The 27,159-nt window shown below is 39.6% G+C and overlaps 1 protein-coding gene across 1 annotated transcript in view; it reads right to left on the bottom strand.

Annotated features, from left to right (window-relative positions):
- Positions 1-316: 316 nt before the first annotated feature.
- Positions 317-27,159, bottom strand: part of RYR2 (ryanodine receptor 2) — a 515,056-nt gene continuing 488,213 nt past the window's right edge. The window contains exons 101-106 of the mRNA XM_065893933.1: positions 25,285-25,419; positions 15,299-15,455; positions 13,803-13,867; positions 11,615-11,715; positions 10,564-10,615; positions 317-412 (exon numbers count right to left, since the gene is read on the bottom strand). Coding sequence (XP_065750005.1) covers positions 317-412; positions 10,564-10,615; positions 11,615-11,715; positions 13,803-13,867; positions 15,299-15,455; positions 25,285-25,419 — 606 coding nt within the window. The remainder of the gene's footprint in view (positions 413-10,563; positions 10,616-11,614; positions 11,716-13,802; positions 13,868-15,298; positions 15,456-25,284; positions 25,420-27,159) is intronic.

The following is a 27,159-nucleotide window of genomic DNA, read 5'->3' on the forward strand; positions in this document are numbered from 1 at the left end:
AACGATTGAGAGTCTCCAGAATGGTTTTCTTCCTATTTTGTCCTTGTATGAATTTAGATTATTCTTCAGTCATTATTCTCAAAGAATATACACTAGGTGGGGGAAAAAGCACAGTCAAGTCTTCAGAAACACAGCTTCACTGCTCCGAGAAAGCATATAATGCTGGCAATTCAGAAAATCAGCAGATGTTTCCAAGGGAACAGAGAGAGAGAGATAGAGTCTAGAAACAGAAGAACAGAGACAAAGACAGAGCGTGTCTGTGTGTGTGTGTGTGTGTGTGTGTGTGTTTGTTTTCGGAGGTGATCTGGGACTGAGATTAATTTAGCTGGTCTTCGTACTGTTTCCGGAAACAATCCCCAGCGGGGAAAAATTCCCAGCACCTTTCTTGATACATCTTCCAAACATAAGATTCCTGTAAAAGTAAAGGCAATGTGTTAAGAACATGTCTTTCCCTAGGATCTCTGTGTTACCACAAAATATAAGATAGAAAGAGACTCAAATTTGTTATTTTACATACATATATATATGTCACATACGTATAATGGTGTATTACACATAGTTATAATCCCAAATTCATTTAGATAGTTCCTAATTATACCAGGTCTTATTTATTTCTACTAATAAATAATCTTCATCTTGACTGTAATATAATAATGATAAAAACCTATTTGTGATATATGATTTTGAGGGTTCCTTAAAACTATGATTTTTGTTTAATTGTACCAAATTCAAACTATTAACAATGGCAGGTGAATATTTGTGGAGGGAGAATTTCAAATAGCTCGGGCAGAACCTTAAACATTTAATATGCAATTATTTATTTATTTTAATTTTTAAAATTGAAGTACAGTTGATTTACAGTGTTGTTAGTTTCAGGTGTACAGCTACGTGATTCAGTTATACACATACATATATTTTTTTTCTCAGATTATTTTCACTTATAGGTTATTACAAAATATTGAGAATAGTTCCCTGTGCTATACAGTAGGTATTTGTTGCTATCTATTTTATATATAGTAGTGTGTATATGTTAATCACAAACTCCTAATTTATCCCTTCCACTCCTTTCCTCTTTGGTAACCATAGATATGTTTTCTATGTCTGTGGCTCTATTTCTGTTTTGTATATAAATTTATTTGTATCATTTTATTTTTGGTTCCACATATAAGAGATATCATATGATTTTTGTCTTTGACTTACTTAACTTAGTATCATAATCTCTAGGTCCATTCATGTTGCTGCAAAAAGCTGCAAAAAGCATTATTTCATAATTTTTTATGCCCAAGTAATATTCCATTGTGTGTGTGTGTGTGTGTGTGTGTGTGTGTGTGTGTATCACATCTTCTGTATCCACTCATTTGTCAGTGGACATTTAGGTTGTTTCAATGTCTTGGCTATTGTAAATAGTGCTGTAGTAAACATTGGGGTACATGTATCTTTTCAAATTAATGGTTTTCTCCAGATATATACCCAGGAGTGGAATTGCAGGATCATATGGTAGCTCTATTGTTAGCTTTTTAAGGAACCTCCATACTGTTGTTCTCCATAGTGGCTGTACCCATTTACAATCCCACCAACACTGTAGGAGGGTTCCTTTTTCCCCACACCCTCTCAGTATTTATTTGTAGACTTCTTGATGACAGCCATTCTGAACGTTGTGAGGTGATACCTCATGGTAGTTTTGATTTACAGTTCTCTAATAATTAGCAATGCTGAGCATCTTTTCATGTGCTTCTTGGCCATCTGTATGTCTTCTTTAGAGAAACGCCTACTTAGGTCTTCTGCCCATTTTTGATTGGGTTGGTGGTTTTTTTGATATTAAGGTGTAGGAGCTGTTTGTATATTTTGGATATATTTTGTATATCCTTTGTCAGTTGCATCATTTGCAAATATTTACTTCCAGTCCGTAGGTTTTCTTTCCATTTTGTTTATGGCTTCCTTTGCTATTCAAAAGATGTTTAGTTAGGTCCCACTTGTTTATTTTGGTTTTTATTTCCATTACACTAGGAGACAGATCCAAAAAGATACTGCTGTGATTTATGTCAAAGAGTGTTCTGCCTATGTTTTCTTCTAGGAGTTACACAGTATCCAGGCTTACATTTAGGTCTTTAATCCATTTTGAGTTTATTTTTGTGTGTGGTGTTAGGGAGTGTCCTAATTTCATTCTTTTACATGTAGCTGTCCAGTCTTCCCAGCAGCACTTATTGACGAGACCGTCTTTTCTCCATTGTATATTGTACCTCCTTTGTTGTAAACTAATTGACCAAAGGTGCGTTGGTTTATTTCTGGGATTTCTTTTTTTTTAATTGTTATTGGAGTATATAATTGGTTTACAATGTTGTGTTAGTTTCTGCTGTACAGCAAAGTGAATTTATATATATATATATAAATGAAATAATTACTATGAATATAATTATCATGAATATATATATATATATATATATATATATATATATATATATCCCCTCTTTTTTAGATTTCCTTCCCATTTAGGTCACCGTGGAGCATGGAGTAGAGTTCCCTGTGTTACACAGTAGGTTCTCATTAGTTATCTATTATATACGTAGTAGTGTATATGTGTCAATCCTAATCTCTCAGTTCATCCCACCCCCCCCTTCCCCCTTGATATCCATAAGTTTGTTCCCTACATCTGTGTCTCTATTTCTGCTTTGCAAATAAGTTCATCTGTACCATTTTTCTAGATTCCATGTATAAGTGATATTCCATGATATTTTTTCTTTCTCTGATTTACTTCACTCTGTACGACAGTCTCTAGGTTTGTCCACATCTCTGCAAATGGCACTATTTCGTTCCTTTTTATGGCTGAGTAATATTCCATTGTATATATGTTCCACATCTTTATCCATTCCTCTGCTGATGGACATTTAGGTTGCTTCCATGTCCTGGCTATTGTAAATAGTGCTGCAATGAATATTGGGGTGCATGTATCTTTTTGAATTATGGTTTTCTGAGGGTATATGCCCAGTAGTGGGATTGCTGGGTCATATGGTAGTTCAATTTTTAGTTTTTTGATGGACCTCCATACCATTCTCCATACTGGCTGTACCAATTAACATTCGCACCAACAGTGTAGGAGGGTCCCCTTTTCTCCACATCCTCTCCAGCATTTATTGTTTATAGAGTTTTTTGATGATGGCCATTCTGACCATTGTGAGATGATACCTCACTGTAGTTTTGATTTGCATTTCTCTGATAATTAGTGATGTTGAGCATCTTTTCATGTGCCTCTAGGCCATCTGTATGTCTTCTTTGGAGAAATGTCTATTTAGGTCTTCCACCCATTTTTTGATTGGGTTGTTTGTTTTTTTGATATTGAGCTGCATGAGCTGTTTGTATATTTTGGAGATTAATCCCTTGTCGGTTACAAATATTTTCTCCCATTCTGAGGGTTGTCTTTTCATTTTGTTTATGGTTTCCTTTGCTGTGAAAAAGCTTTTAAATTTAATTAGGTCCCATTTGTTTATTTTTGTTTTTATTTTCATTACTCTAGGAGGTGTTATCTAAAAAGATCTTGCTGTGATTTATGTCAAAGAGTGTTCTGCCTCTGTTTTCCTCTAGGAATTGCATAGTATCTGGCCTTACAATTAGGTCTTTAATCTATTTTCAGTTTATTTTTGTGTATGGTGTTAGGTAGTGTTCTAATTTCATTCTTTTACATGTAGCTGTCCAGTTTTCCCAGCACCACTTGTTGAAGAGACTGTCTTTTCTCCATTGCATAGTCTTGCCTCCTTAATCATCGATTAGTTGACCATAGGTGTGTGGGTTTATCTCTGGGCTTTCTATCCTGTTCCATTGATCTATATTTCTGTTTCTCTGCCAGTACCATACTCTCTTGATTACTGTAGCTTTGTAGTGTAGACTGAAGTCAGGGAGCCTGATTCCTCCAGTTCCATCTTTCTTTCTCAAGAGTGCATTAACTATTTGGGGTCTTTTGTGTCTGCATACAAATTAAAAAAAATTTTGTTCTAGTTCTTTGAAAATGCCATTGGTAATTTGATAGGGATTACACTGAATCTCTAGATTGCCTTGGGTAGTTTACTCATTTTTCAAAAAATTTATTTTATTTATTTTTGGCTGTGCTGGGTCTTCATTGATTCATGCAGGCTTTCTCTAGTTGCGGTGAGCAGGGGCTGCTCTTCATTGTGGTGCGTGGGCCTCTTATTGCGGTGGTCTCTTCCATTGCAGAGCACAGGCTGTAGGCGCACTGGCTTAAGTAGTTGTGGCTCGCAGGCTCCAGAGCACAGACTCAGTAGTTGTGGTGCACGGGCCTAGTTGCATTGTGGTATGTGGAATCTTCCTGGACCAGGGCTCAAACCCATGTCCCCTGTGCTGGCAGGTGGACTCCTAACCACTGCACCACTAGGGATGCCTGGTTTATTCATTCTGACAATATTGATTCTTCCAACCCAAGAACATGGTATATTTTTCCATCATTTTGTGTCATCTTGGTTTCTTTCATCAGCATCTTATAGTTTTCGAAGTACAGGTCTTTGCCTCCTTCGGTAGGTTTATTCTTAGGTATTTTATTCTTTTTGATGTGATGGTAAATGGGATTGATTCCTTTGTTTGTTTTTGTTCTTATGAAATTCTTTTATTTGTAACTTTTTATTAGAGTGTAGTTGATTTACAATATTGTGTTTCCTCAAGTGAATCAATTATACATATACATATATCCATTCTTTTTTAGATTCTTTTCCCATATAGGTCACTACAGGGTATTGAGTAGAGTTCCCTGTGCTATACAGTAAGTCCTTGTTGATTATCTATTTTACATATAGTAGTGTGTATATGTCAATCCCAATCTCCCAATTTATCCCTCTCCCCTTCCCCCCTGGTAACCATAAATTTGTTTTTTACATCTGTGACTCTATTTCTGTTTTGTAAATAAGTTCACTTAACCCATTTTCTTAGATTCCACATATATAAGCGATATCATATGATATTTGTCTTTCACAGTCTTACTTCACTCAGTATGACAATCTCTAGGTCCGTGCATGTTGCTGCAAATAGCATTATTCCATTCTTTTTTATGGCTGAGTAATATTCCACTGTATATATGTACCACATCTTCTTTACCCATTCCTTTGTCAATGGACATTTAGGTAATGGGATTGTTTCCTAATTTCTCTTTCTGATTATTTGTTGTTAGTGTGTAGAAATGCAACAGATTTCTGTGTGTTAATTTTGTATTCTGCAACTTTACTGAATTCCCTGATGAACTCTAGTAGTTTTCTGGTAGCATCATTAGGATTTTTTATGTGTAGTATATCACATCAATTACAAACAGTGACAGTTTTACTTTTTTTCCAATTTGAATTCCTTTTATTGCTTTTTCTTCTCTGATTGTTGGGGTTAGGACTTCCAAAACAACATGGAGTAAAAGGGGTGACAGTGGACCTCCTTGTCTTGTTCCTGATCTTAGAGTAAATGCTTTTAGGTTTTCACCATTGAGTGTGATGTTAGCTGTGGATGTGTCATATGTGGGCTTTATTATGTTGAGGTAGGTTCCCTCTATGCCTACTTTCTGCAGGGCTTTTGTCATAAGTGGATGTTGACTTTTATCAAAAGCTTTTTCTGCATCTATTGAGATGATCATATAGTCTCTCTCCTTTAATTTGTTAATATGGTGTATTACACTGATTGATTTGGGAATACTGAAAAACCCTTGCATCCCTGGGATAAATCCCACTCAATCATGGTGTATGATCCTTTTAATGTATTGTTGGATTTGGTTTGCTAGTGTTTTGTTGAGGATTTTCGTGTCTATGTTCATCAGTAACATTGGCCTGTAATTTTTTTTGTGGTATCTTTGTCTGGTTTTGGTATCAGGGTGATGGTGGCCTCATAGAATGAGTTTGAAACTGTTTCTTCCTCTGCAGTTTTTTGGATTAGTTTCAGTATAGGTGTTAACTCTTCTCTAAATGTTTGGTAGAATTCTGCTGTGAAGCCATCTGGTCCTGGACTTTTGTTTTTTGGGAGTTTTTAAATCACAGGTTCAATTCTAGTACTTGTAATTGGTCTGTTCCTATTTCTGTTCATTCCTTGTACCTTTCTAAGAAGCTGTCCATTTCTTCTAGGTTGTCCATTTATTAGCATATAGTTCTTGTATTAGTCTCTTATGGTCCCTTGTGTTTCTGTGGTTTCCTACATAACATCTCCCTTTTCATTTCTAGTTTTATTGATTTGGGTGCCCTCCCTTTTTTTCTTGATGAATCTGGCTAAAGGTTTATTCAGTTTTGTTTATCTTTTCAAGGAACCAGCTTTTAGTTTCATTGATCTTTCTATTGTTTCCTTCATCTCTATTTCATTTATTTCTGCTCTGATCTTTATGATTGTTTTCCTTCTACTAACTTTGAGGTTTGTTTGTTCTTTCTCGAGTTGATTTAGGTGTAAGGTTGGGTTGTTTGAGATTTTTTTTGGGTTCTTGAGCCTATATGGCTGTAACTATAAAGTTTACATGGCTGTACACTTCTCTCTTAGAACTGTTTTTGCTGCTAGGTATTTTTTAATTTCCCCTTTGATTTCTTCAGTGATCCATCGGTTGGTGGTAGCATAGTTTCAGTATCACTACTTGTGACTGATCTGTTCATATGTTCTATTTCTTGCTAGTGCAATGTTGTACCTTTCTAAGAATTTGTCCATTTCTTCCCGGTTCTCCCTTTTATTGGCATATAGTTGCTTGTACTAGTCTCTTACGATCCTTTGTATTTCTGTGGTGTCCATTCTGACTTCTCCTTTTTCATTTCTAATTTTATTGATTTGAGGTCTCTCCCTTTTTTTCTTGATGAATCTGGGTAAAGGTTTATCAATTTTATCTACTCAGAGAACCAGCTTTTGGTTTCACTGATCTTTGCTATTGTTTCCTTCGTGTCTGTTTCATTTATTTCTGCTCTGATCTTGATTTCTGTCCTACTAAATTTGGGTTTTGTTTGTTCTTCTTTCTCTGGTTGCTTTAGGTGTAAGGTTAGGATGTTTGAGAGCTTTCTTGTTTCCTGAGGTTAGACTGTATTGCTATAAACTTCCTTCTTAGAACTGCTTTTGCTGCATCCCATAGTTTTTGGGTTGTCAAGTTTTCGTTGCCATTTGTTTCTAGGTATTTTTTAATTTCCTCTTTGATTTCTTCAGTGATCCATTGGTTGTTTAGTAACATATTGCTTAGCCTCCATGTGTTTGTGTGTGTTTTACAGTTTTATTCCTATAATTGATTTCTAATCTCATAGCATTGTGGTCACAAAGGATGCTTGATATGATTTCAGTTTTCTTACATTTACTGAGGCTTGCTTTTTAGCCCAGCATGAGATCTATCCTAGAGAATGTTACATGTGCACTTGTAAAGAATGTGTATTCTGCTGCTTTCGGATGGAATGCTCTATAAATATCAATGAAGTCCATCTGGTCTTATGTGTCATTTAAGGCCTGTGTTTCCTTATTGATTTTCTGTCTGGATGATCTGTCCATTGATGTAAGTGGGGTGTTAAAATCACCCATTAATATTGTGCTACTGTCAATTACTCCTTTTATGCTGTTAACATTTCCTTCTACATTGAGGTGCTCCTATGTTGGGTGCATATATATTTACAATGGTTGTATCTTCTTCTTGGATTATTCCCTTGATTACTATTTTGTGTCACTCTTTGTCTTTCATAGCAGTCTTTATTTTAAACTCTATTTTGTCTGATCTGAGTATTGCTACTCTTGATTTCCATTTACCTGGAATACCTTTTTCCATCCCCTCACTTTCAGTCTGTATGTGTCCCTAGATCTGAAGTGGGTCTCTTGTACACAGAATTTATATGGGTCCTGTTTTTGTATCCATTCACCCAGTCTTTGTCCTTTGGTTGGAGCATTTAATCCATTTACGTTTATGGAAATTATCGATATGTATATTTTTATTGCCATTTTGTTAATTGTTTTGGATTTGCTTTTGTTGGTCTTTCCTTCCTTTCCTATTTTGTTCTCCTGTCTTGTGATTTGATGACCATCTTTAGTGTTGTGTTTGAATTCCTTTTTTTAAGTGTGTATATCAATTATAGATTTTTGATTTGTGGTTACCATGAGGTTTTGATATAGCAGTCTATATATATACTTGATTGTTTTAAGTTGCTGATCTCCTAATTTCAAATGCATTTCAAATATCCTACCTTTGTACTCTCCTCCTCTCACGATTACTGGTTTAGTTATCCTATTTGTGTATGAAGGATTTCCTACCTTTACTGTATGTTTGCCTTACAGGTGAGCGTTCCCATTTTGTAATTTTTTTTCTAGTTGCTGCCTTTTCCTTTCTGCCTAGAGAAGTTCCTTTAGCACTTGCTATAAAGCTGATTTGATGGTGCTGAATTCTCTTAACTTTTGCTTGTCTGTAAAGCCTTTGATTTCTCCATCAAATCTGCATGAGAGCCTTGCTGTGTAGAGCATTCATGGTTGTAGGTTCTTCCCTTTCATCACTTTAAATATATTATGCCACTCCCTTCTGGCCTGCAGAGTTTCTGCTGAGAAATCAACTGATAGTATTATGGGGAATCCTTTGTATGTTATCTGTTGCTTTCCCATTGTGGCTTTTAATATTTTTAATTTTTTTCATTTTTATTATTGTGTGTCTTGGTGTGTTCCCCCTCGGGTTAATCCTGCCTGAGACTCTATATTTCTTGGACTTGGGTGACTGTTTCCTTTCCCATGGTAGGGAATTTTTCAGCTATTATCTCTTCAAATATCTTCTCAGGCCCTTTCTCTCTCTCTCTCTCCCTTCTGGGACCCCTATAATGTGAATGTTGATGCCTTTGACATTGTCCCAGAGGCTGCTTAAACCGTCCTCATTTCTTTTCATTCTTTATTCAGTTTTGAAACAGTGATTTCCACCACTCTATCTTCCAGCTCACTTATCCATTCTTCTGCCTCATGTATTCTGCTATCAATTCCTTCTACTGTATTTTTCATTTCACTTATTGTATTGTTCAGTTGTTTGGTTGTTATTTATATTTTCTAACTAACTCTTTGTTAAAAACCTCCTGTTCCTTCTCACTCGGTGCATCCATTCTTTTCCTGAGTTCTTGCATCTTCATGATCATTGCTCTCAACTCTTTCTCAGGTAGGTTGCCTATCTCCATGTCCCTTAGTTGTTCTTCTGGGGTTTTATCTTGTTCCTTCATCTGGAACATATTCCTCTGCCATCTCATTTGTCTGAATTTCTATTTGTATGTTTCTGTATGTGGAAGGTCAGTTATGTTTCTTTTCTTGACCTTGGAGAAGTGGCCCTCTGTAGGGGATGTCCTATGTGTCCCAGCAGTACACGCCCCTCTTATCACCCTCTCATCAGGGTAGTTTCTGACCTGTGTTTGCAGACTCAGTTCCACAGTGTGGAGGCGATTGTAGTTTTCTTCCTTCTGGTGTCTGCCCCCTGGTGGGTGAGGCTTGTGCAGGCTTCCTGGTGGGAGGAACTGGTGCCTCCCCACTGGTGGATGGAGCTGGGTCTTGGCCCTCTGGTGGGCTGGCCATGTAAGGGACGTGTCTAGAGGTGGCTGTGGACTCAGGAAGCCTTTAGGCAGCCTGTCTGCTGATGGGTGGGTCTGTGTTCCCACCCTGTTGGTGGTTTGGGTGTTGGGTGGAGCTGGGTCTTGGTGCCAAAATGGCGGCCTCTGGGAGAGCTCAGGCCAGTGAATCCACCGGTGTCCTTGTCCCCATAGTGAGCCACACCTGCTTCCCCAGGAGACCCTCCAAGACCAGCAGGTAAGTCTGGCCCAGGCTCCTATGAAGTCACTGCTCTTGCCCTGGGTCCTGGGGCACAAAGACCTTGTGTGTGCCCTCCAAGAGTGGCATCTCTGTTTTGCACAGTTCTTTGGCGCTCCTGCTCTCAAGCCCTGCTGGCTTCAAAGTCAAGTGCTCTGGGGTGGGGGTGGGTCCTCCTCCTGATGCCAGACCCCAAGGCTGGGGAGCGTGATATGGGGCTCAGAATTCTCACTCCTGTGGGAGAAGTTCTGCAATATAATTGTTCTCCAGTGTGTGGGTCGCCCACCTGGGGTGGGTATAGGATTTAATTATGTTGCAAGTTCACCCCTTATACTGTCTCATTGTGGTTTCTTCTTTGTCTTTGGGTGTAGAATATCTTTTTTGGTAGGTTCTAGTCTTTTTTTTACCAATGGTTGTTTAGCATTCAGTTGTGATTTTGGTGTGCTCCTGAGAGGAGGTGAGCTCAGGGTCCTTCTACTCTGCCATCTTGTCCCAGGATATGCAATTATTTTTAAATGACTGTAATACTATTGAATGAAGTTCATTTGAAATCATCTGCTATCTGATTAAGCAATCAAGTATATTATAATTATCAAAACCCAAACTCAGCATTTTCAGCTAATAAATGTGCAATTCTAATTTTACTTTTTCTACTACAGCAATCTTTGCATACACATCCAGATAACAGGAATGTTATACTGAGATACCATGACTAATATCTGAAAGTAATTCCAATATTAATGGTTAATGTACACATTCCAAAATGCAGAGATTCTTTTATCATTTCTTTTAGATGATGTATGGTCACTGTTTACCTACCTGTCCTGTGTGCTCTGTTTCATCTTTGTTTATGAGATACATCAGAAAAAACCTACAGATACAGAGAGAGTAATCAGAAATGGATTGTATGGAAATATCAGCATAAACAGATACTTCTGATTCTGCCATGGACTAATAACTCTTCATGGCAGAGAAAATAACTAACTGGGTCAAACCTGCAGGGCCAAAAAAAAAAAAAAAAAAATGCCATGGGGACCAAAAGCTTAATCAATCAATCAGCTTTAAAAATATTTTTTTCAAAGGAGCTATAATGTGTTCACAGATCAAGTTATACCTCTTGGGAGCTGCTTTATACCAGGCTCAGTGCCAGACCCTGCCTGCAACTGTTTCCACATTCACTCATGGAGCAGGAATTGAAATCCTCATTTGGATAAACCAATAATTAAAAAGGCTCAATAACTTGTCTAATATTGCACACTTGTGAATTCCAAAACCCACTTTTTTTTAATTGCTACAATGCTACTCTATATCTTTTTTTTCCTATATCTTTTCTGTTTGTTAGATATTAAAATCAGGTTAGAAACGGATTAAGAAATAATATTGTACTGAAGTACAGTTTTGGCTAGTCTCAAGTACAGTTTTGGCTAGTCTCAAGTAATAGCCAGATTTCTATGTATTAAAAAAAAAAATACAACATTTAACTGTTTCCAGTGGTGCCTAAAGAGGTCTGTGGTTCTTCAGAAAAGAAACATGAAGATTCACATATCTCTAGGGAGCAGCTGGAGCATTCCTGTTCGAAATGGAAAACACGGCCCAAGCTCTCTGAGAGGCTTGAGACTTGGTACATATTCTGCTCATCCTTTCCACCTTTTCATTTCATGTTCTAGAAGGTATTGTTCACGTGGAGGGCTGCAACTTCATTTCCTAAGTCCAAAGAACCACTAGCTGTGGGTCTTTCCCTCCGAGAGGTATAAGAAGCCCAAAGCCAATGGTAACGAGAGGTGCTCTCTGTCCTGTTTCTCCAGCTTCCTGAGGTGGGGGCTGCCTGGGTATCAGGAGAGGTAGGGGAGTCCGAGTGAGGCACACTCACAGATAATTGGCCAAGTTGTGTTCCTGTAAAGTGTGGGTTTCAAAGCCATGGGGCACGGTGTCGAAGTAATCATTGCCTATCCCACAGATGAAGCACTTGGTCTAGAAGACAAAGGCAGTATTCAAAGGTCAGAGTTCAGAAAGCAAAACAAAAGGGAAACACAGCTCACCACTCAGGGGCAGCTACTTTGTTTATTCGGTCCACGTAAAAGATCATCCCAGAAGGCTGTGCCAAGCACCTGAGTATCAATTTAACTGTTGCCACCACTACATCTTGCCGTGGGGTTTAAATGACATAGGAACCAACAGCAACAAGTAACAGAGGCAGAAAGAAGAGAACAAGATGATGATGGCCGAAAAGCAAAGCAACGTCTTCTTTTCTCCAGCCTAAGTGAACACGCCCAGGCTTGGTGATCACTCTTGTTCATTACACTGGCTCAAGTTATCTAGGTAGGACTGAATGTGTCCTCAGCTGAAACCACCAACTTGGTATCTATCCTAGCCAGGTCTGATGACCAAGCTGGTGGAGCGGGGGAGGCACAAATTCCTTCCATCTGGGGAGGACCAAACCAAATACCAAGCCGTGAGGTGTTGAATCAACGATTCAGAGAAGGTCCGCCACATGCCAGGCATCATGCTAGGCACACAGCCAATATACACATACTGGGATGACTGACAGTCCACTCTAGAAACAGGACCGCTGCCCTCTCCGCTTCCCTCCCATCCCATCTAGGTCTGCCATCTGCAGGCCTGGTACCCAAAACCCAGGGAGAAGCAGGCCTTCCGTTTTATCATTAGCATCTCCTGTGTATCAACTCAAATGAATTCAATAATTATTGTCCTCATGTGGCTCCAGATGCCCATCTTCCCTGCAAATTAGAAGCTGTTTCATACCGTTAGAGGCATGTTTATGATGCCCTAGATGCGAGAGCCTAGAATCAAGATGATTAAGGTAATTTATAATTCTCCCTGCCTTACTGATCAACAGCTGCTGACAGCAGAAAGGCTCCATTCAGCAATCCAGTCTTGTACACCATTCAGTGTCTCTTAACTAAACAGGTTCCCACTTAACAGCTTTCCCCAGGAAACTGCCCTTCCTCTTTGTTACCGCTCTCGGTCACTCTGTGTGTAACCGAGCCACCAGGCTTCTTTCTAGAGGCTCATGCTGGACGGAACCTCAGCAACATCCCCGCTTGCTCCAAACGCTTCATCCTCTGCATCTGGCCAATCACCAGGTTCTTTTCATGCCAGAGTACTGCCTCCTGCATCCTCAGTGGCACTTCTCTAGCAAAAGCCTCATCATCTCCTACCTAGAAGATGCTGACAGCTGCTTCCCTGTCCCTGGGTGTGCCAGCGTTGCGCCCACTCCCCGTATTTTAATCCATAGTTATCTTTTTAAAATGTAAAATCTGATCACCTCACTGCCCCGCTTAAAACCATTTTCTTGCTTCCCGGCCTGTAAGTCACACTGTAAATCTCTCAAATGCATGATTAGGCTCTTAATTAGCTGGCCTTCTTCTCCAGCCCCTTTACTAGAAAGTAATGCTTCATCCTGAACCAGTTATGCTTCCAAGAAAAAAATCTGCATATCAAATTCCCTAAGATCAGAGTCTTGGTATATAGAACGTCAGGCGGTGACGTTTTCACAGAATCCAATGTGGATGGTACCCCTGGTGATGGGCATGGTGGGGCACGTTGGAGTGGGGAGGTGGCCTAAAACTGGCCTGCACTCTCTCTCTCGCTCTCTCTCAAATCCACACCTCTGCAATCTTCAGGCCTCAGCTTGGGCATCCCTTCTTTTAAGTACGCCCCTGATCATACAAGAGGCAATTAGACACCAGCCCTAGAGACCCCAGCACGCAGGGTTTCCTCCTATAAAGGGGTTCATCACACTGCTCATGATGTCCTGTTTACTTATTTATTTGTCAGCGGATCCACCAAAAATGTCTCCCCCTCCTGGAGGGGCAGATGGCGCCACACTACTGTTTGTATGTACCTGGAGCCCACCACACAGCCTAGCAACAGTGCTCAACTACGTGTATTGCCTGAATCAAAAACAGGCCAATGAAGCCATGCATTGTTCATGTCCCTCCCCCTTCTCCCACAGTCGTCATTCTTTGATAAAAGACAGTGGGGACAGGCAGTGTCTACAACAACAAAAACGCAGAGTCAGAAACGGGGAGACTCACCTCCATGTCTTCTTTGACCTGTTCCTGTTGGTCTCTTAGTTCCCCAAAAGCATCGATAATTAAACCTAGTGTTCAGTAAAGATGGGATTTAATCTATCAACCATAGAAGGATAATGAAATTCACAGCCCCTTGGCTAAGCCTCCCAAGGAAAGGGACCATGACACTGAGAGATGCTCAGAGCTTGGCAGAAGATGTGAGCGCACACCAGATACTCCTACGAGGGCAGCAGCGTTCTGTCTTTGTGGGGCAGACATACATGCAGTTCCCAGGACACATACATACTGCCTGAAAAGGGGTTTAAAAGTGAAGTGACAGCAGGAAAAACCTTGGGTTACCTTGGCATCAAGAAATGGTATGTTACTACCTGCTTCACGCCAAGAAGGAGCAATGGAGATTGATGGTCATAAAGTACAGAAAATGCCACTAATAAGATTGTCAAGTGCTAATTTGCAAATCAAACAGGCCCATATTAACTGTGAAGAATTTTTCTCAAATCATTTTTTTCACAAGTTCGTCATCAATAAACTTTCCCTAGCATTATTAACTGCAGCAGTCAGCAACTAACGGCTTCCTGCTGCTTTGTTCCCTTTTCTCCTGTGACTTGCCAGGCTGTACGTTTTCTTCCAAGTGCTTTATATGACTTTGCCCTCTTGTAAACACATTATTGTTACACTCAATAAAGACATAAAGGAAGGGTTATGAATCCTTTAAACGTGTTCCTGTACTTTACTGATAAAAGGGTATCATTTTCTTGCCCGTGGAATTTAGAGGATAATGTCCCATTTATAGACATTTAATTCAAGCTAGGATAAATGTGTAAGCAGAAGAAGACAACATGAGTGATTCTTCTGAGGGAAAAAAAAGTTACCTTGGAATAAAAGGAGAGGAAAAAACTACCCGCTCCAAGTTCCCTTGGAGTAAAAGGAAGATCGAACGGGTCAACGTGGCACGGTGGTTGCCCGTGACGGCTCTGGGTCCAGACCCTGTGCCTTTGGATTCCAGCCCTGACACTTTTCAGCTGTACACTTCAGCCAAGTTTCTTAGACTTACTATGGCTCAGTTTCGTCAAATGTGAAGAACAGCATTCTGCTCCCAGGGCACACGGAACAGACATCATTTTTAAAGAAATCTTTTCAATAACTCATGGCTTAGAGGTTTATATGATTTCCATGTGATAGACCCAAAGAGGCTAGATGGCTCACCCACCACTAGTTGTAAAGGTCATCAGCGACAGGGCAGGAAATCAGACCCAGGAAAGTGCTCTTTCCATTCTGTTATTTGAAAGGAGGCCAGAGAAACCTGTAGCCATCTCCCGGCCAGAGCAGGGTCCCTTGCTTCTTTGTTTTTCCCTCTACAGATTTCCCATGAAGAAACACTGAACGGAAGAGTTCTATTTGGCTTTTCTAAGAAACACCTGACATTCTTACCCCGTCTTTAATGTTAGCTTCAACAATATGTAGGTCAAATTCTAGATCTCCTTGAGGGTGATGCTTACCTTGTATTATGGCCAAGAGAATGACAATTACAAAGAAGAAGAAGGTGATATCAAAGATGATTCGATAGATCTCATACTCGTCGCCGGCTGGGTCTTCGATTTCATCACCGATACCCCCTCCGGCACGTACCCCAACATACATGTGGAACATATAGCACTGGAAAAGAGAGGAGTGGCTTCACTTCCTGGAGGACCAGTGCCCATTTTTATACTCAACACACCTAAGATTGTCTCTCTTGTTCCTAATCTTCACTGTGGAAATGATGAGCATCTTTGCCTTCTACATCACCTCTTTTTGTTTCAGTATTTGTAATTGTGATGCAAACACTTGGCTCTTACATTCTGCTGTCTTTTATAGTTATTTTTTTGTTTTTTTGGTTTTTGGGTTTTTTTGCGGTACACGGGCCTCTCACTGTCGTGGCCTCTCCCGTTGCGGAGCACAGGCTCCGGGCGCGCAGGCTCAGCGGCCATGGCTCACGGGCCCAGCCGCTCGGCGGCACGTGGGATCCTCCCGGACCGGGGCACGAACCCGTGTCCCCCGCATCGGCAGGCGGACTCTCCACCACTGCGCCTCCAGGGACGCCCTCTGCTGTCTTTTAAACAAAACTCTGTGCTGCATACTCTGCTTGGCGCCTGCTGTCATACTTTGCAGGATATGAAAACTACCTCACTGGCATCAGGCATAAGGTTATCCCATTAGGATCACAGTAAGGGCCACAAAACTATATTTAATTGCACTGTTCAGTTTTTTGTGAGCATAACAGACAAAGGAATGGGGAAGTAAAAGTCCATTGTATAACTGGATGGAATGTTAGAAATTAAGTGAGGAAGAAACCAGACTTAACACTTACCATCCTCTCATCTATCACATTGGAATATAATGCGAAAAAATTTTAACTTTAATGTCTAGAATAAAGAAAAATGAGAGGCAGGGAAGAACTAGCAGCTCATTGTTTAAACTTTAAAGCCACCGACAACACGTACAGCTGCAAGTGTCCATTGCCAAAAAAGAGGGGTTCAGTAAAGCGCTTTGGGGTAGGGTTTCTCAGCCTCAAAATCATTAACATTTTAGGCCAGATAATTCTTTGTTGTGAGGTCTGTCTTATGCACTGTAGCATATGTTAGAAGGATCTCTGGCCTCTACTCACTAGATGCCAGTAGCGCCCCACCCCACAATCAAAAATGTGTGCAGACATTGCCAACTGTCCTCTGGGGGGGCAACATCAGGACCACTGGATTAAGCATCTAGGGTTTTATCTTCATTTAGGATAAGTCCACACTCTCCATTCCAGGCCCTCTGATTTAGCCCTACTTCCCCTCTCTAAGTTCCCCTCTCCCAAGCACCGCCCTCTCCTCTACCCATGCCTCCGCCAAATACAGTATTCCTGATTCTAGATCTTCCTTTGCCTGCATATTCTCATCTTGCAATATTCTTTCCCATCTGTATCCCATTAGAACCTACTCATCCTTCAGAACCTCAATGAATAATCTTTCTTCCATGAGGCCTCCTCAGACTGTTCGAGACACTCTCATTTACCCAACTGATGTCACCCATCAATGCAAAACAAAAAACTCACTGTCTGCCGTAACCCTAACGAACGGGGCAAAGACGACCTCAAAACAGCATCTTCGCTCAGTGAGACACCGCCCTCCTCTGGTTTTATCCTGCATTTCCGGTCATTCCTTCTCAGCCCCCTTGGCTGGGTCTTCCTCATCTCCCTATCTCTTCATGAACTAATGCCCAGGATTGGGTTCTCTGACTTTTTGTTTCTTTTAGGATACTCCCTTGGGGAACTTTTCCAGTTTCATGCTTAAATATCATCTGTGCTAATTACTTCAAAAAATTTCTATTTACATCTTGGGTCTCTTTCCTGAATTCCAGACTTGTATCTCCAACTTATTTTTTCATTTGATGTTTTATGATCTATCTCACTCCACTAGAATTAGTCCCATTATAAGAATTACTTGGGTTACTACTCTATCATCAGTGCCTAAATAATGTCCAGCACATGATAGGTACTCAAAAATCACTTGTGGGATGGGATGACTGAGGAGTGAAAAGTTATGACTGGTCAGCTGTTCTCACGGAGAACGGCTCAAATAGACCTCAGATTCTCAGGTCATTTTAAAGAACATAAAGCTCAGGCAAAGAATAGGCAGCAAGATGATACCAAAATGCTCATAGTTCAACAGCCAATTGCTGATAGGAAACTTCTTGTATTCTGCATCTAAGTCAGACGCCTGGAATTTAATGAACAGAATTAAATAAAGGTTGGGTCACTTAGGCAATAGCAGTGAAAGCAAAAATAAACGAATGGCATCTAATCAAACTTACAAGCTTTTGCGCAACAAAGGAAACCAGAAGCAAAACAAAAAGGAAACCATAAGCAAAACATGGACTGGCAGAAAATATCTGCAAATCATGTGACTGGTAAGGGCTTAATTTCCAAAATATACAAACAGCTCATACAATTCAATAAGAAAAAAACAAACCACCCAATCGAATAATGGGCAGAAGACCTAAACAGACATTTCTCCAAAGACAACATACAGCTGGCCAAAAGGCACACGAAAAGATGCTCATTATCACTAATTATTAGAGAAATGCATATCAAGACTACAGTGGGGTACCGCCTCACACTGGTCAGAATAGCCATCATTAAAAAAATCTTATCAATACAAATAAATGCTGGAGAAGGTGTGGAGAAAAGGGAACCCTCCTACACTGTTGGTGGGAATGTAAATTTGTACAGCCATTATGGAGAACAGTATGGAGGTTCCTTAAAAAACTAAAAATAGAGTTGCCATATGATCCAGCAATTCCACTCCTGAGCATATACCCAGACAAAACTGTAATTCGTACAGATACATGCGTCCCCATGTTCACTGCAGCACTATTTACAATAGCCAAGACATGGAAATAACCTAAAAGTCCACTGACGGATGGATAAAGAAGATGTGGTACACACACACACACACACACACACACACACAAAATGGAATATTACTCAGCCATAAAAAGAATGAAATAATGCCATTTGCAGCAATATGGATGCAACTAGAGATTGTCATACTAAGCTAAGTAAGTCAGAAAGAGAAAGACAAATACCATATTATATCATTTATATGTGCAATCTAAAATATGACACAAATGAACGTATCTACAAAACAGAAACAGACTCACAGACATAGAGAACAGACTTGTGGTTGCCAAGACTGGGGGAGTCGGAGGAGGGATGGATTGGGAGTTTGGCATTAGCAGATGCAAACTATTATCTATAGGATGGATAAACAACAAGGTCCTACTGCATGGCACAGGGAACTATATTCAATATCCTGTGATAAACCGTAATGGAAAAAAATACAAAAAGAATATATACATATGTATAACGGAATCACTGTGCTGTACAGCAAAAATTAATGCAACATTGTGAATCAACTGTACTTAAATAAAATTAAAAAAAAAAAAGATTGGGTCACTCAGAAAAGAGGTTGGTCAGTCTGGGATGCAATAAGCAAAGAGCATCACCCCAGAACTGTTCTGCAGCCCAGGGAAGGGGTCTCTCTTACAGAGAGGCCAGGATAGTCCCATTTTACAGACAGCCTGATGAGACCAATGGTGCCTAAACTCAATCCTGCATCCACATCCCCTGGAGGCTTAAACGCTCTGGGTTCCTGGTACCACATGCTGAACCAATCTTTAGAAATTAAAATTTGAAGACATTTAAGAAAAGCCCTCAGGACATGGCATTAATTTCTTAGAACTGTTTGTCTAAAACAGTGCTTGAAACTGTAAATGGTGGATCTGTGGGTAGAGAAAGTTTTATTTTCCCTGTATATTCTTGCATACTGTTGGAATTAGTTTTTACCACATGCATTTCTTATTTTTATTAAGAAAAATTGGGGGTTATATGTTTTTCTCCAAATCTGTCCACACATGTGACTAACTGTGGCTACAGGAAATAGAATTATTATTGCAGCTGCCTACTCTTTACTTAGTGAACTAACATAGGCCATCCTTTCCTGGCTTTCCCATTCTTAGCTTTCTTTGTAAAACTCCCCCTGCCTGCTTTGGCTGGCGACTTAATTTGGACAATCTACCTGGCTGTGGTCTGGCATTTCTCCAGGTCAAATTCTGGCCCTTTGACTCCCCACACTAATAGCCATAGTGGGCCAACAGTGGATCACTGCAGTTCCCTGTTCAGGTCCTGGAATGCCCTAGCCCTCCAAGCCCACTTATTTGACATGTATGTGACTAAGATGGTCTAGCTAATTCCTCCTGCTAATTCCTGCTGACCAAGACTTTTGGATTATAATTTGGCTCCCCACATAGAGTTTTTCTATAGAGAAGAGACTATCAACTTGTTGCTTGAACTTTTAATGAACTTTTAATGAGTGGAATGTTGGTATTCTGACTGATACTCTTAGGAGTCTGGTTAATGTGAGTCTGTCCTCAAGCAAATGATTCACTTTTACTTTCTAGACTATAAAGCTGAAAACAAGACCATGGAATGAGGCTAAATTACCGAAGTAAATGTCTCCTTTTTAGATCTCTCGTCAGCCACTTGGCCTCTCTTGGCAATATGTGCATCTCACTGCTCGCCTTCGTTCTATGATAGCACTAAGGATTCTGAGGAGGGGATTCCACCATATTTCATTAAAATGAAACACGGTCATGCTGTGAAAAGAGAGGTAGAGTTTTGTGGATGTGCTTAGTTAGGCTTAATAAGATACCAAAGTGAAAAAGAATAAAATGCACAGTTCACCAGTGGGATTCTGATGTTGATTTTCCCAACCTTCTCCTTCATTATCAGAAGTTCTCACCAGAGATAGCAGGGCCATGGCTGCTGTGGTGGAGTAGGAGGAAATGGGGTGACCAGCCACTCACAGGAGGCGGCAGCCTGTCAGATTACCATTCTGCGCCTGAAAAGGGAAGTCCTTTCATCTACCTTCCTTTTCAGAGAATCAGACTCAACCTGATCATAAGAGCTGGAGGAGCGATGCTGGGCAGCAAAGAGTGACACCGCTTTCTTCAGAGAACCTGAGTAATGAGGGAGGAAGGTGCCTGGTGCTACAGAAATGGAGACAGGGCACTTGCTTATTCTCAAGATTTAACGTTCTGTGACCATCCACCTCCTAAACATACATTCTGGGGTTAACCATTGTTTATGCTGCCTTTAGGGGACACTGAAGAGTAACAGTTTCTAGGGACTGGTGAAGATCCTTATATGATCTTTACCTTGGCCAAAAAAAAAAAAAGGCAGGTGTGGGGAGAGAAACAGACACAGGGAGAGAAAAACAGATAGAGGTTGAACTAGAGAGAAACAGATTATTTGTTGAGAAGATGGGGTAAAATAAGTACTTTAGAACAACTACTTAAGCAGGTTACTTCCCTAGGAGTATACTTTTTAGCTCAACCACCTGGAAAGCTTTTTCCCAAATACACAGGTCTTGATACCTTTCCTACAGTTTCTGACTCAAGGGATCTGGGGTTGGTCTTGAAGGTCTGTGGATTTACAGAGAGTTTTCCTGGTGATTCCTCTGGGCATTTGAGGCTGAAAACCACTCCTTTTGAGATGAATGCTCTTATATATGCCACGTCAGTCTCCCTGGCTCTCTAGCTGCAATCAGCTTTTTGCCCTGGACTTGAAAACTTTAGATTACTTTTCAATTTCTTCTCCTACATTCTTGGTGAAGAGGTTCAAATTCTATCAGGTTATGGCTGGATTAATTAGATTCTCTGGCTCAAAACACCATGATTCCAAATAAATAAGTAAAGAAAGAAGAAAAGAAATTTAAGTATGAATCATCACTGACTCTGCAAAACTGCAGCTACAGTGCCACCTGCTGTAAGTTATGAAACACTGGCGGTGAATTACGTCCCCCAGAAAACCTACAAATGCTCTCTGAGACCTGAAGAAACAACCTGAAACAACAAATGCGACGGGAACTCAGGATGACAGCAATAAAATATGACGTGAGTGAGGAAAACCTATCTCAGATGAGAATACTGGACTTCACTCTTTGAAAAAGAAATGCTAAGGAGACTGGCATAAAGAAAGGATTCTCGGGCTTCCCTGGTGGCGCAGTGGTTGAGAGTCTGCCTGCCGATGCAGGGGACACGGGTTCGTGCCCCGGTCTGGGAAGATCCCACATGCCATGGAGCGGCTGGGCCCGTGAGCCATGGCCGCTGAGCCTGTGGGTCCAGAGCCTGTGCTCCGTAATGGGAGAGGCCACAACAGTGAGAGGCCTGCGTACCGCAAAAAAAAAAAAAAAAAAAAAAAAAAAGGATTCTCTTTGGGGAGTTAAAACAATGAAATCTGACCACCTGCTACTCCATAATTCTGTCTTGCTAGCTGTTTGGTTTTACTAAGCCTCCACTTTTAATGAGCATTACTGTCAGTGATTACTTACATTTTAAGTGGCTATGGCTTCTTCAAAACCTCCCTGCACAAGCATTAGTACGAGGCAATTAAAAGGGGTTTTTACATCTAAAATTGAAAGGTTAACCTAGGTAATGTGGCCTCTGACACAGTAGTTAAGAACAATCACCTGGAAATGGACTGTGCAGAGTACACAGACTCCTGTCTGGTTCGACCGACTGACAGCAGTACATAATTATGGAAGAGGTAGGAGCCGAGGTGTAGTCTGCATCCTGGAACTGAGTTTTCTGTTTCAAGAAAGAAACACCTAAGATGCAAACTTACGACGCCTCCAACCTCACCTCAGCCAAAGGCAAGATCTGTTCATTGTTATTTGTAGAGACAGAAATACCTACAACAGAGCTGGTCAGAGGCAGTCTCACCCATATAGACAGAAATTCCTGAAACTGAACAAAATCCTGGCTGTAGCTCAGTCCCAAGCCCACAGATGAAAACCTCAAGAAGCCAATTTCCTCATCCTAAAGTGAGGCAAGCTTCCCTGCCTTCTTTATACATTTCCCTGTCATTGGGTGAAATCAACCAGGTAAAGGCAGTGGTCTTCCTAACCCACCTCGTGTTCAAATAATGCATGGATTCTTCTCCCAATAAATCCACTGACAAAATTAACAAGAGCAGTGGAAACACCCTGAGAGCAAGATGCAACATGTAGTCATATAAGAACACTATTAGGGCAAATTGAACAGGGTCAGATACGACTCATGATGTGAGGGTGAGAGACCAGGATATTTTGGGGGTCATACTGTGGTAGGAGAGGTGAATCCAAGTCACACGTTGTTCCCAGCGTGTAACCCAGGCCACTGCATATCCCCATCTGAAACCCTCCCTACTTTCCACCAATCTTGAGCGGTTCACTGAGCATCACACCCTCTGGGAATGAACAGGACAACTTTCTGACCTGAGGCTGGTGAATTTTGAGATTTACACCCATTGGGGTGATTCTCCTGGAATATAAATGAATCTCCCCGGAGTCAGTGTAGGCACAAGTGCCTACCGTTAGCCCTTACTGACCCTCCTTTGCGCCTTGTTGCCTCCTCCAGCCCTCTGCTCCCCTCTCTGCATCTGGCCAGCTGCTCCCCCAAGTCTTCAGGGTCATGGGACAGAGCGACAAGGTGGTATTAAAGGCAGCACACAGAAGAGGAGATGAAGGATCTCTAAAGTACCTTCCCTCACTGGGCCTAGAATGGTAGGGTATGGATGTGGAGAAGCAGCGAGGGGGTGGCAAAGTGTCCCCTGTTAGTGACTCTGGTGGAGGTTACTACTAGTGACCGGTCAGTCTCCCGGCGCACAAGTTTTCTCTCTCCTTGACTTGTGGTCCTACTTCCTGTATGAACTCTTGTTAAAAGTTTCTTATGTATTCTTCCAGAAAAATAGTATGTGTATTCTAGCATATCTATTATATACGTTCTAGCATATGTGTGTGTATCATCTTGTACAGTTAGGATCCTTTTGATCTTTTTTTTCCCCACAAGTATAATTTGTATGTCTTTCCATATCAGCATATACAGATTTCACTACTATTTTAAAAAGCTACATATTTTCCATTACATGGATTTACCAAAATTTACTTAATCAAGACTCTATAGAGGATAATTTATATTATTTTCAATTTGTTATAGCAGCTAATGTCCTTGAATATAGCAAGGCATATTTGTGAATAAACAGGTCAGTTACTAGCAATGGAACTGACAAGTCAAAGGGTAAGTACACTTAAAAATTCAATAGATATTATAAAATTTCTCTCAAATTGTTGTGTTATTTTAAATTCCCAACAGTGTTCATGAAGGTGCCAGCTTTTCAATCAATTCAGTAACTCTGGGTATTAACAAACTTTAATATTTTGCAAACCTGATGGGTAAAGGTGGCAACTGATTGCTTTGGTTTGCACTTTTTAAAGTATCAACATGATAGAGGCTGAGCATCTTTCCATATTTATAAGCTGATTCAACTTATTTTATAGTGAATTGTCTAGTCATATAATTTGCTTATTTTTCTATTGGCTTGTTATTTCTTCTCTCAGTTGTGACAAAGACTTTGTAAATTAAAGAAACTGGCCCTTTGTTACAGTGTTCAGTATATTTTTGCTAGCTTGTCATCTGCATTTAAGATTTTCCTTATAGTTATTCCTTTTTAAAGTAATTTTTTATGCTTACATGGATCCTAGGTTTTATGTCATATTCAGAAAGACCTTTCCCCATTAAAAAATTGTTATGGGGCTTCCCTGGTGGTGCAGTGGTTAAGAATCTGCCTGCCAATGGAGGGGACACGGGTTCGAGCCCTGGTCCGGGAAGATCCCACATGCCGCAGAGCAACTAAGCCCACGTGCCACAACTACTTAGCCTGTGCTCTAGAGCCCACGCGCCACAACTATTGAAGCCCGCGCTCCTAGAGCCCATGCTCCGCAACGAGAGGCCACCGCAATGAGATGCCCACGCACCGCAACGAAGAGCAGCCCCTGCTCACTGCAACTAAAGAAAGCCCGCGCGCAGCAACAAAGACCTGACGCAGCAAGCAAGCAATAAATAAATAAAAATTGTTATTATTTCACAAGTCAAATCCTAACTTTCATTTTTCATTGAAAGGTTTATTTCATTTGGAATTTATTTTGATGTAAAGAACTTGGTTGGCATCCACTTTTAGCAGCTTCCTCCTAACAGCATATTCATGGTACCAATACCATTTATTGAATTATTTTTCATTTCATAATTTCTAAGGCCACTTTTATCATACTTTTAATTTCCATGTGTATCTGAATCTCTTTCTAGACTGTATTCCATTGATCTGTCATTCTGTAGTACAAAAACTGTCTTAATTACTAGTCTTTGTAATATTAGTAGGTCTTTGTCACTACTCCTTTGAGATGTTTATTTTTTCTAGAGCAATTTTAGCATCATTATGTCCATGTCTTTTTACACCAGCCCCAACTGTATAGGTATCTCAGTTTGGAGCTCACTGAAGGATTCATCTCTTTCCAGCTAGAGGTTAAGTATTTTGTCTAATTATCCCCTTCACAGTCTAGCATCTCATATATGGTAATTTCTGATTTATCATATTAGAGATGCAGGTTATAGAAGAGTGATAAAGCAATATGAAATCTTTAACACCTGTTGATTTTAAAACCAAGACTAAAAGGGTAATTTAACCCAGGATACTCAATATAAAAGAGATATTTTTGGACTTCAGTAATTTCAGTTCAAGTCACTAAGGTGAATACCTAAACCTTCTAAAAGGAAATAATTTTACCTGCTCTCCTAGAATATACGAACAACAGGCTAAAGTGTTTACGTTAATCCTTCCAGTTCTAAGGACTTTACTCAGCATTCTACTAATTATCAGGCTGATGCCGTAGATGTGCAAAATTGGCAGAAACAGTCCTTCATGTTCCACAGAAAATGAAAATCGTCAATTCTTTAAAAAGCCACACAACTTTCTGCTGCGTACGCTATTTTCTATTCTTCACTGTTAAAGAATGACTACACAATTCCTTGGGTTGAAGAAGCAGGAGAAGTTGTTTCATTCATAGGAGATCAAAGTGTATGAACTTACCGTTAGCATGTCATCACATTTCATGTCCGGTGTATCGCCATCTTCACTTTTATTGTAGAATTTTCGGAAAAAATTGAATGCCACGACAGTATATAGGTATACGACAACAGCTAATAAGCCAACGGTTAATACAAGCTGGAAAGCAATGTGACATTGAACATATATTAGAAATATAAGTCAGTGGATTTACTGACTAAAAGCTAATGGAATCCACACCTCATACCTTTCTTATCCCCCCAGTGGGGAAATCTATTTTCATAGTTTCTGTATTTTATCAAGTTGCCAGTTTATTTTATGTAAAACTTGACTACTTAATTGGCTAATAAATGCATACAATAACATGAATAAAACTCTGATTTAGTTTCATATCCAAATTGATATTAATAATAAAGCAGCTTAATATGTTCATTTTTCTATCATCTAAATATTTGGTAGTAGATACTACATTAAATACATTCTCTCTTTTTATAAGTTCTATTCCCTTTAAATAATTTACATTCCTAACAAAAACTCTCTCATGTTTGTTATGATAGTAAGAGGGGTTGTAAATCACGTTTTCTTTCAATCATATCCTAAAACGAAATAGGAATTGTTTCTAATATCTGGAAATGCACGACTGTTAATAATATGTATCATAAATATTAAAAAAAATAAAACTAAGAAGCCTGGCTTTGTTAACATAAACCAATGATCAAAGGGAAAGACACTTTAATAGCTAATAAATAACACTATTTTGAAGGCAAATTTTCTCAACATATAAATAAAAGTCACAGTTTGAAAGGTCTTTTTTCAGCTCTATGTAATCTTTCTTTAATTCCAAACTATACATAATGTATACATATGCCTATATAGTATGTATATATATGCGTATATTTCATAGAATATATATGTGAATATACATAGAATTTGTATATGAATATGTATATTTTTAAAATATGACTTTCACCAAGGTGGTAAAAATATATTTCTGGTTCTATCACAGAAGTTCTAAACACACTAAAATGCATTATTTTTTGTCTACTTCCTCTGATTACAACATACCCCTGGTGTTCTTAACTGTGGCAGCATATATTAAGTCTTTTAAAAATCACTTCATAATTATCTGGAAAAAACATGTTGTCTTAATAGAGGGCTTAATTCACTTCTATAAATTAAGTATAAGGCCACTGTAAATTTCTGTGTGTTTTACCTATAAGGGCTATTTAAGCTCTCTATTATCTTTGCAAATGAAAATTTGATACCTCAAAAAGAGAAGGAGTAAAGTTTAGAAATAAAAGTTTAGAAATTGAAAGTAGTGCCATATGTTTTGTGTGAAAATACTCCACAGATTTAGCATCTCCAGTTCTTCGAACATACTGGGAGCTCGAAACCAATTTACTTATTGACCGATGAATACGCATAGTACGCTTTTTGTCACCGGACTCATGACGTGCCATGCATATCATACTCATATTCAGAAACTAGAGTGACATATATAAGAACATTGTGCTGAAATTTAGAAAAGTGAAGGTCATGGTAATGTGAACTTAACCGTGGACACAGTTCAAGGTTTTGGGAAGGGCACTGATTTTAAAATACGCTGGATTATAAAATTCTGGAAAAGAAGGACTCTGTTATTCTAAATAACTAACAGAATGTGTTACCTCCCACTGGACACTTGATAAATAGAGAATGAATGACACGCTTATTAATAATGAAAGTTTTAACATTACAAATGGGTTGTATTAGAACATAAGCTGACTATCTGGAATTAAGCCAGCTTTTCTCCAAGTAAGCATGACCTTGTCAAGTGTGAAACATTATTATTCCTTTTGCCCAATTTAAAAGTGGAGAAAAGAGCCCATGGATATCCAGTTTTAAAATACTATATTAAAT

The sequence above is a fragment of the Phocoena phocoena genome, chromosome 16 (genome assembly GCF_963924675.1).
Source record: "Phocoena phocoena chromosome 16, mPhoPho1.1, whole genome shotgun sequence".
NCBI classification, from domain to species: Eukaryota; Metazoa; Chordata; class Mammalia; order Artiodactyla; family Phocoenidae; genus Phocoena; species Phocoena phocoena.